The sequence below is a fragment of the Aricia agestis genome, chromosome 4, assembly GCF_905147365.1.
Source record: "Aricia agestis chromosome 4, ilAriAges1.1, whole genome shotgun sequence".
Taxonomy (NCBI): Eukaryota; Metazoa; Arthropoda; class Insecta; order Lepidoptera; family Lycaenidae; genus Aricia; species Aricia agestis.
This window is the reverse complement of record NC_056409.1, coordinates 7289223-7300813: the sequence shown is the minus strand read 5'-3', so window position 1 is coordinate 7300813 and position 11591 is coordinate 7289223. Positions and strand designations below refer to the sequence as shown.

At 36.3% G+C, this 11591-nt stretch overlaps 1 protein-coding gene across 1 annotated transcript; it reads left to right on the top strand.

Annotated features, from left to right (window-relative positions):
* The first annotated feature begins 2216 nt into the window (after positions 1-2216).
* Positions 2217-9790, top strand: LOC121726389 (LARGE xylosyl- and glucuronyltransferase 2-like). Its single transcript, XM_042113734.1, has 13 exons — positions 2217-2237; positions 2417-2732; positions 3031-3229; positions 3434-3648; positions 3846-4172; positions 4300-4452; positions 4897-5074; positions 5507-5637; positions 6178-6333; positions 6877-7053; positions 7771-7863; positions 8435-8565; positions 9038-9790. Exons 2-13 carry the CDS (start codon positions 2514-2516, stop codon positions 9120-9122), a joined length of 2064 nt encoding a protein of 687 aa, XP_041969668.1. The 5' UTR covers positions 2217-2237; positions 2417-2513; the 3' UTR covers positions 9123-9790.
* The last annotated feature ends 1801 nt before the right edge of the window (positions 9791-11591 follow it).

The window sequence follows — 11591 nt, the reverse complement described above, 5'->3', positions numbered from 1 at the left end:
TTCCATAAAGCGCTTATTCCACTTGTCCTATTTAGGAAGTCCTAGATAAGATCCTAAAAAATTTAGTCAAGTGGAATAACATTTAGAAAGCTAGGATCCTAGCTAGGATCCTAAATCGGAAAAAATGTGGCTTCTAAGTTCTAGCTGACTAAATCAGTGTTGCCAGATGGTTTCAACATGGTTTCAACCTTTTATCTGTAGTGGGAACTACTAAATCTGTATTAAAGTCAATTTATATTATGTTATAAGATCTGGAATCCATTCGTAGGTAATTTCTTAAGTCTGCTGGTTCCAAGTAGTTCTGCGGGGCTAAAATGGTCACATTTAGCAATTCCTCTCAATCAATTCAGCAAATGGATTGTCAAAACTGTCTAACTGACAAATGTCAAATCAGTACAAAAATACAGAAATGAATTGCAAGCAGAGTTGCATTTTGCGATTTTAGAAAAAAGAATCATAATATTATGATTCATATCATGATTCTTCAAACCGACCATTTTAGCCCCGCAGAAAGGTCATAATTTATAATTTTACGTGGAGCAAAAATTATTTCAACCATCTTTTTCGCCTTATATTTATTTTTATTTTCATTGAGCCAACAGCTAAGCCTATGAGAAAGACCAATTTTTTGTTGCTTTGATAGAACAGCGGGGCTAAAATGGTCACATTTAGCAATTCCTCTCAATCAATTCAGCAAATGAATTGTCAAAACTGTCAAACTGACAAATGTCAAATTAGTACGAATTATGACGATATGAATTGCAAGCAGAGTTGCATTTTGCGATTTTAAAAGAATGAATCATAACATGATTCATAATGTGATTCTTCAAAGCGACCATTTTAGCCCCGCTGGAGCCAAGAAGATGTCTGACCAAAATAACAACTGATTTAGTCACTAAGTTAGGACAAGTGGAATAAGAAGCTTCTAATTAGTCTCCTATGTAGAATCCTAGCCAAAGGCGTCGCCAAGGGGGGGCAAAGAGGGGCAGCTTAGCCCTTAGAGATTCTAAAAAAGTTGCCAAATATAATGCAAACAACGACCCCTATAATATTAAAATCTGGTACTTACTTTAAAATAAAATACGCTGTACACGTATTCAAATTCATATTTTTCTAATAAATGTTATTATAACTTATTTACAAGTTTTTTATTGCATAGTCAAGAGCTCGTGCTCGTAGGGTTGCCAGATGTAATTTTACGTTTTCCCCCAAACTGATATTTATATTTCCCCAAAATGATACGTTTTCAAAAAAAAAATCCCCAATCGCTTTGTTACAGAAAAAAACGAATATAAAATTTAAACTACTTTTATTCAATTTAATAGTTTCAATCACTCGACAGTTAAACAGATACACAACACATGGTTGCTCGCTCGACGAAAGAGACAATTTTTTTAAGGGGGTGACAGACGTGCGTGTAAGTACGCGGACTATGGCTCGACGATCTTAGGAGTTAGGCTGGTATATAGATAATATGGTCCCAAGACTCGGTTCGGCTCTGTGACTTGGTCCAAATTTTGACAGCAAACCAATCACAGAGCCTGAACCGTGTCTTGAGACCGAGATGCATTTTGAGTACTGACTATTTATACCAGCCTTAATCGCCTGTGTGTCAACAAAGAGCCGCGAGCCGCGAGCCTGGGGGCATGGTAATCCAGTGTGAGCGATTTTCGTGTGTCACCGACGCGAGCCGAGTAAGTTCGAGAACTTAAAGCCCGCGTAATTTAAGTTCGTACGTCTGTCAGGCCTTTTACGCACTCGACCAAACAAACCAAAACAAACAAACAATAAATTTGCCAGGATGGTAATCGAATGAAAAGCACGTTGGTTTCATTTGTTTGTTATGATTTTTAGAAGTGCTAACCCCAAAAAATCCCCATAGTGTATTTATTTTCCCGAAACATTTCCCCAAAGATACTGTTTCCCCAAATTTTCGCCTAGAGTCAAAATTTTCCCCAGAATTGCAAAAAAAACCCACAATCTGGCAACCCTGCTTGCTCGTGTAGTTTTAAAGGGCCCATTCACGGTAGGACGGCAGGACTGCCATGCAGTCCTACCGTGAATGGGCCTCTTTACACATTGCATTCAAAGTCTTTGCCATTTATAGACAGGTGAAAAAAATGATATAAAAAGAAGGGGATGCAAAAACAAACAGCTGTCAAAATAATTGTGAAAGATCATGAAAGATTTTTAATTAATTACAATTTAAATTATTGAATAAAATGTCCCTTTAAAGAGTAAGTAAATAACTATGTGTAATTTATAATAGTATTTATCGCGAAATTGCAGAGTATAAAATTGTTTTAGTTAATAATTATTAAATAATAGCATAATCATAAACTTGCTTTCATATTTATTTCTTTTTATAATTTCTTCATAATATTTAATATTCTCATGTATATTTTTGATATAACAGGAACCTTGAGATGAACGACACATAAGACTCAACTTAAGTATAAGAATAAAGCCTCTACAGAAGAGATGCAATGTAATGTTGATATGAAGAATTAACAATGAATATATCACTCAAAAATGTCTTTAACTGCCTATTTTTTCGACCCTGGCTAGGGGTACCCCTGGGTATATGGGTGGCAGTCTCTGTTGTATATTATTGGTGGCTAATATCAAGAATAAATGTATTGGAAACTGAGAATCTAGTGTTTAAAAAACAGCTCTCAATCAATTTGCATCATGAGGCTCCAGCTACTGAAAATGGCTATCAAATACCAGAGGTAAGGTTCCTCTTAGACAACAATCAATTATAGAAAAAGTTTTTTTTTAAATATTGGGGAGTTTTACCAAAGCCATACAATTTTAGTTTAATTTTTAGACACCATCATAAAACATAAAATATATTATCTCAACCATTTCAATTTTCTTTGTTAGTTGTATCAAAATACAACTAACCCGTCAAGCCCCATAAGCTCACCGGTGAGCGAGACACAATAGAATAACAATAGATTTCCAAGAATCCACGATCGAAGAATTAATCATTAAAACACAATTTCATATAAAACACTCAATTTGCAGATCCCTGATTCTGTAGGCACCTTGTGTGAGACTGTACATGTGTCACTGGTGTGTATGGGCAAATGTATGAGACTAATAACCCCCATGTTAAAGTCTATATTGCATCACAGACAAAACCCCATACACTTTCACTTCATAGTGGATGCCCCATCGCAACACACTATAAATAAGCTGTTTGATACATGGGATTTGCCTGATGGTAAGATTATTTCATTTTCTTATTTCTTACGTCTACTTCTATATGAATATTTTTCTCACATCCTTTTGTCCTATTATGTGCATTGCATTGTGCACATAATTTTTTGTAAAGTAACATAAAATAATTAAATAAGATACAAGGGTATTCCTTAAAAAATAACAACAGTTTTGTTTAAATAATCAATCATTTAATTTTCTTTTTCAGTTAAATATACTTGTTATGATGCACAAAGAAGCCTGTCGGAAGTGCGTTGGATACCAAATAGCCACTATTCTGGTGTCTATGGACTTGTTAAGCTATTGTTTCCGAAAATCTTGCCCCCATCTTTAAGTCAAGTCATAGTTTTAGACTCAGATTTGACATTCCTCTGTGATATTGCCGAGCTGTGGCATTTGTTTAGAAATATGTCTAGTGAACAGGTAAACAAAGATAATTATACAAAATTTATACATTGTTGTTTTATGTAAAATTGTTTTTATTTTGTATTTTTTGGTGTGCAATAAAGTGTTTTTGTATTGTATTATATTATTGTATTGTACATCTATTTATAAATATTTATTGAAACTTTGATTTGAGTTCTAATAAACAATTAACTTTAAACCAAACTCTATTTCAGTATTTAGGTTTAGTGGAGAACATGAGTAACTGGTACTACTCGACAGGCCGATGGCCAGCGTTGGGTCGAGGCTATAACACGGGTGTTATGTTACTAGATCTGAATAAAATGCGAAGCAAAGTTGACTGGAGAACATTATGGTATGAAACTGTTGAGGACAACTTGAGAACTCTTAAACAGACTTCCCTAGCTGACCAAGACGTCATCAACGCCATTATTAAAAATAATCCACAAATTGTTTATAACATGAGCTGCCAATATAATGTTCAGATGTCTACATTAACCTTAGCCAAAAATTGTTATGGAGAAGATGTTAAAAATGTTAAGGTAAAAACATAAATAATTCTTTTAAGTATAATATGTATTTAGGTCTCCACACTCCAGTCTCTTCTTCTGTGTGTGAAATTATGTGTCCATAACACAATAATCGAACTTAGATAAACTTTTTTTTTAGATAGTGCATTGGAACTCGCCAAATAAATACAACATAAGAATCAGGGATGCTGACTTTTTTAAAAACATACACCTGTCTTATGTTAATTTTGATGGAAACCTCTTGAGAGAGAAACTTCATAGGTGTTCCAAGACTGAAATTGTTACCTACAAGGTTAGTTTAAAGTGATTTTCTCACAAAAACCATTCCTCGTAATGTTTTGGTACTCATAAGTACCAAAACATATCGAGGAACTATAGAGAAGATAACTCTTAGAGCATGGTTACACAGTCAATCTGGCATCAGTTCAGTCCATCAGTCTGAGACTGACGCCAGTGTGATGACCGGAAAGTACATAATAAAAAAATAATCCGTCCATCAATCAAACGGTTACACAATCATTTGTCCGTCAGTCTGGATCTGTCAGATCAGTGATGGACTGAACTGATGCAAGCTTGAATGTGTAACCTATGTCTTACAAAAAAATATGTCTAAACTGTATATTCTGTTTACCTCACAACTTTGCCAACTGCCAAGTATGAATCAAAGACAGATCCCATTTAACCCTTTTAAACCTGTAGCGAATGGCAAAAAATAAAAAAAAAAATTTATTTCCAGATGAATTATTCAGACCTCTGCATAAGCTTTAGAGCGGCTCAACGCGTTAAACTGCGCACACACTTGTACTATATGGACTATAACTACGTTAATATCGACAGCTTTGATGTGACTCTAGTCCTACAGCTCTCTATGGATAGAATGCAGTTTCTAGAACGCTTAGTCAAATATTGGGATGGTAAGTTTGATATTAAACTATGAATAATAAAAGCTAAGGAAAAGTAACTCCGTCAAAAAACATGCTACATAATACTTGTCAAAAAAGTGTACCTTAGGTACATATTTCAATACATTTAGGTGACCTTGAGCGGTACTAGTTACATGACAGATCAAAAGGAACCAAATTTAAAACAGTAATAGTATGGGAGTTACGATTCCTTAGTTTTTATTATTCGTAGATATTAGAGTAAGGTCAGTGCTATGAAAGCCTTAAGAAAGCAAAGACGCATGTTTCATAAGGGTTTTAAAGGCATATTTGTATATTGCATAGCATATTATATTTGCTAGTTAGTAGTACTAGTTAGTAGTGTCCAAAGCTTAGTATAGCATTGTCTTGTTAGTGAGAACGATTGTATTTTGCTATAGACTGATTAGTTATTACGTATTTTAGGTCCATTGAGTGCTGCTATATATCTGTCAGACTGTGAAGTAACGAAATTGGAAAGTTTTATACAAGATTGGTCTACAACTCTTAGCGCCAGAAAGAATGTTGGATATCATTTAGTATTTAAACACGATGCGGTAAGTTTGTTGACAATTGGTAATCCCAGTCACTTATTTTGATGTAATGTTTTGCCTTTTTGTCAAGCAAATTTTTTAACGTCTCCTTATCTGACACGATAGAAAAGTTGCTCGAGAGACAAGGACAAAACAAAACATGTCAAAATTAAAAAATATATATTATTACTAGCTGACCCGGCAAACGTTGTTTTGCCATATAAATTATTTCTAGTATCAATATAAAAAGTATCTAAAAACCTATTGTCAGGCCTAACGAATGTACTATCAGAGAAGTTGATTCCTAGGCAGATGTGGGATCTACGTAGTTTGGTCGCGTTACGTCAAATTTAGCCAACAGGTTTTACAATTATTAACATTGAAATGACATGATCCGACCAAATGACGTTGCTCTATCAACTGCCTAGGAATCAATTTCCTCGATGGTACGTACAAAATTCTATTAAAAACAGTTGAGCGCCGTTTTGGAGGAGTTAGTTCGCGCACAAACATTGTGACACGAGAATTTTACATGTTAGAAGAAGATGTCAACTTTTTTTACAGGTGCACTACCCAGTGAACTACCTCCGTAACGTGGCGCTGGAGAATGTGAACACGCCGTACGTGTTCCTGATGGACGCTGACTTTGTGCCCATGGTTGGCCTTTATGAGCATCTGCGGACCGCTATCAAACTTATTAACCCTTATCCGCAGAAGAAGGTGAGCTCTAGGACTATTAATAATTAAATTACATATAATGTACCATCGAGGAAGTTGATTCCTATGCGATTGACAGACCAACGTTATTTGGTCGAATATGTCAATTCAATGTTAATTGTGATCTGTCAGCTGTGTTTGACATAACGCGACCAAACTACGCGGGTCCCCGATTTGCATAGGAATCAACTTCTCTGATAGTATATTGTGGTATTATTATGTTCTCGGTCTACACTATTTACACAGATACGAAAAACGAAGTTTTACGCACGTATTATGTTATGATTTTATGCATCATACGCCACATAGGTGCCCTTTGCCTTTGTAAGCATTACTTTGGCGGAACGTCCAACAAGATAATATTTATTTATTTAAGTTAAATAAGAGATTGAAGGATGAATAATACGCTGCGCTCTCACCGTCTTTTACGTGCATTATTCCATTCTGACGAAGCAACACACTATATTCTATAATGTAGCCTCACAACGTGGCTTCGATCTAACTTGGTTCTTTTGCTCGAATTTCTACTTAGCGGTTTTTTTTCAGTGCCTAGTGGTAGCGGCGTTTGAGACGCAACGGTACCGCGCACAGCCGCCACGCATTAAAGCGGAGTTAGTCGCGCGACTGAAGAGCGACGTCGCGCCGTTCCGTGCGCGGGAGTGGCCGCGCGGACACCGCCCCACTAATTACACGAGATGGGCTACTGCCACTGCGCCGTATGAGGTAACTTACTTATCACTTTTACCATGATATAGTATGACATGTAATTCTAACTTGTCTAAGAGCCTGTCCAGATGAGGCGTTTTACGCGCGTACCCGAGATACTAGAGCTATAACATATATCGCGTCCAGATGCCTACGCGCGTTTTCTTACTCGCGCGTAAAACGCTTGCAATGAGCGGGACTCTCGACTCGCCCGTAAAACGCGCGAGCGACGCGAGTCGAGATACTTGGGTGCCATTGCAGCGCCCAGAACTACGCGCGCGTCCGTTGCGAATGGACGTATTTGATTGGAGCGTGATAGTAGAGCGTGGTAGCGTAAAAACGCGCGTAAAACGCGGTATCTGGCTACAATAGAAATTGAAACGCGCGTATGGACTTCACGCGTAAAACGCTTCATCTGGATAGGCACTAAGTAACAGTTCATTATCAGTTACGCCCGACTCAAAGACATGTTACAAGCCTTCCCTCTCCTTAGTAGAGCGATCAAAAAATATTGCGCGGCCTATAATTATAGGCCGCCTATATACTATATTCTGTACCAAGCATTTCCCTTTCTTTTTTTACCGTCCTTAAAGACAGCACGAAACTACAACTCGTGATAGATGCTTTCTCCAACGCCTCGGGCGTTTACAAACTTGGCAAACAAATTATATCAGACTTCCTTTCTTTCCCTTAGATCTCGTGCAAGCATGGTCATTGCAATTTTTGATGTTTCAGGTCGAATGGCAGTCGGATTATGAGCCGTATTTGGTAGTGCACCGCTCCGTGCCCAAATACGACGAGAGATTTTCCGGATTTGGCTGGAATAAGGTTGGTCTTTGTTTTCTACTTGGTCATAACTTGAGAATGCAATTGTAAACTGCACTTTTGTATTTAATTGAGATAAAGAGTTGAATTATATTTAGATTCGATTATATAAATTAGGCTGCGGTTCACCTGCTTTCTATAGATAGCAGGACGTAATAGTTAATTATGATGTCAATCGTCAAAAAACTTATGGCTTTTCCACGTTGGCCAATGGCCCATGATAGAGCGATGCAAACGATTACGAACATTTACAGTGGCATATTTGTCTATGATTAAACACGATCGACGTCGATGTTCCATACAAACATAGCTTTGCATTCATGTTTATCACTTATTATGGTATAACGCAAAGGGGCCTTAAGGACCGGGGCACAAAAACACGACACGACGTCCTATCGTGTTTTTGTGTCCCGGCCCCAACAGAAGGCACCGACGCCAGTTAGTAGCACTTTCGTTGCGCATATGCCCTATAATATAATACTTGTGATAATAAAGTTCGTTTTGTCGACTCAGAGACACTCTCGCTCACGCTGTCTCGCTCGCACTTATCACCGTCCGTATACCTCTGTCTCAGGTGTCTCACAGCGTGGAGCTGCGCGCGCAGGGCTGGCGGCTGGCGGTGCTGCCGGGCGCGTTCGTGCTGCATACGCCGCACGCGCCCTCGCGCGACATCACCGCCTTCCGCGCCGACCCCAGATACCGCATGTGAGTACCGCTACCATCATAAATATCTTCCTCTTCGCCATCTTCTTCTTCATGTTCATCTTCACCTTTTTATTCATCTTCTTCTTCACCTTTTTCTTCATCTTCTTCGACTTTTTCGACATCTTCCTTTAATTATATTTTTTCTTGGTCATCGTCATCTTTGACTTATCGGATAATGACACTGCATCTGATCATTGCAAAAATTAGGCTAAGGCCCGGTACACATTCGGCGTTTTAAGCGCGCGCAATATGTGTACCGGCTCTAAGAGCCTCTCCGTGGTAGATGGTAGGACGCAATATTATAAACTTTAGGTCCATCATCAACACCAAAGCTGCGATTTGCGAATTGCATGACGTGTATCGAAATAAATTTTATTTTCGAATTTTTCATCATTAATATTTCCCTTTATCAAATCAATAAATTAGTTAATGTGTCTAGATATTATGATATACCATTCAATATTTTTTGCAGTTGCTTGGCGTTATTGAAACAAGAATTCATCGACGACTTGAAGAAGAAATACAACGTGACTATGGACGACCACCCAAAGACGTAGTTATGTATGATTCATATATTTTGTGATAAAACATTGCATTGACTGTTGTATCCAAACGTATTCTTTGTCTGGTATATCAAATATTGTTGTTGCATGACGATATTTATACCTAAACGAGAAGTGTTGTTTTTAAGTAAATATTGTACAGGCACCTAACATTTTATAAGAAAAAAAAATACTTGAATTTTTTTAACATGGTACCTTTTCGATTTTTTTTTATAAAAAATAATTCGTGGTGGTAATTTTTATGTCAATGGAGTAACTGGAAAAATAACTTAAAAAGCTACGTTTTAAATTTCCACGGCCTACTTGGTTCTCAAAAAATTGGCCCCATTTAACTATGATAATTTTAGGTTAAGTCAAAATTTAAGAAATTTGATCTCGCACTCTAAAGACTTTGTTTTCGGTGTAAGAATAACGTATCATAATATTTAAATTGACGTTGTTGTTGTTATCTGGTACCATTAAAATTAGTACGCTAGTTGTAACTTGTTTCCAATTTTAAAATAATCGCTAAAAATATCATGGTGTCCCGCGCTTTTGGTGCCCCTTTGGATCATAAGTTGGTCAGTTGTAAAGTTGCAAGATTAATTTTAACTGTAATGTGATTCCCCTAATCTAAAAAGAATTCTCGACATCTCTCTAGAGTCTAGGGTTCCTGATTGAGTTAAAAAAAAATCATGAAAGTACAAGGAAAATAAATACGTACATATTAAAGTAAGATACCTTGCCTACTTTAGGGAACGTGCATAAACTATAGGTTATACATTTGAAGTATAGTGCGTCAAGAAAGTGACGAAATTAAAAAGTGGCAACATCGTAGTGTCATTCCTTTTTTTCTTAGATTGATTTGAAAGGGATGACACTACGATGTTGCCACTTTTTAATTTAATAATCAATTTTTGTACTTTGGGAACACCAGTTCGCAGCACCTTCGTTGTGCATGTTCCCTATAGAGTTTCATGAGTTGTTGTTCTTTAAAAAACTGCTGAGTTCGCTTTCGTACTAGCAGTCGATGAGTAAGACTCAATATTTTTATTTGCTCGAGTAACAATTAATAATAGAGGCTAAAGCAAATTCCGCACATTAATAAAATTATTTTATTAACATAAATATTTTTATATTATGTATAGAGAAGCTAAACGCGTAATATTACAATCTCTCAAATATATTGTATATAATATTGTGTATTCATCTTCATATGGATAAGTATCGTTAATCATTGTTTTATATTTTTAATTATTATTATATTTTAGAATAAGCCAAATAAGCCATAATATTATTTATAATCTTGAATATAATACTTTTCAGTCAATAGATTAATTTTATTCGATCAAAGGTATAAAAATTTATATTTCCAATACTCTTTAAATATTAAAAAAACTAAGTTCCTTCTTGAAACCAAAATTATATCCTAAGTTATTTACATGTTTTATGTTAAATGTATTATTTGAAAAATAAAATCCTTTCATGTACAATGTGTTTTATATTAAAATTTAAATTAAGTATAGTTATAAATAAAACATCGCAAAATTATACTAAGATCATATTTGAATAAATTATCGAGGCACATAATTTCATAAAAATGTTGACATCCATACTTAATAGTTAGTACTATACAGGATGTAACAAAACTAAATGATAATACTTTAGGGTGTGTATCAGTCCCGTTTATAGAGTCCAGTGTGAAAGTAGCAGCGCTGAAAGACCAATTTTTTTTCACTTTTGTATGGGCAAGGGCCCGAGCGTCACGAGTTTCCCCATAGAAAAGTGAAAAAAAATTTTGGTCTTTCAGCGCTGCTAGTTTCACAGTGAACTCTCTACAAGGAACACGTACACACCCTAAAGTATTATCACTTATTTTTGTTACACACTGTATATAATATAAATGCAAAAATGTCTGTCTGTCTGTTACCTCTTCATGCCCAAACTGCTGAAAAGGACATAGGATACTTTTATTCCCGGAAAATGTAAGGTGATAAACGTATTTTGGTGCATTGGAGTTACGCGCGTCGTGTAGTCTTCTAATATAAGTATAAAATTCTCGTGTCACAGTGTTGGTGCGTTCGTTCGTATAAATGTACGTTCGTTAGGCCCGGAGCAAGCGAGATGTTACTATCACTGTTACTATCACACACATAAGTAACACTGCGTGGTAGAAAGAGGTGCGTCATTTGAAGTGGCAGAACCCTTTTTTTTCATCTGTTTTGACATTCAGTCTGCACTTATCGGCACGTTGACAATTGGAGCTCTAAGAAAAATGTATGTAGGAACATCGTTTTCACGCACACGTAAACAGATTTGTACACACATGTAACTCAATTTTGATTTCGTTTGACAGCTCGGGATTGTTTCTCCATCCCGCAAGGTATATTAACTTTACTGTTATGGTTGAGAATAGTTTTTATCTACTTTTTATATTGATACTAGAATAATTTATATAGCAAAACAACGTTGCCGGGTCCGGGG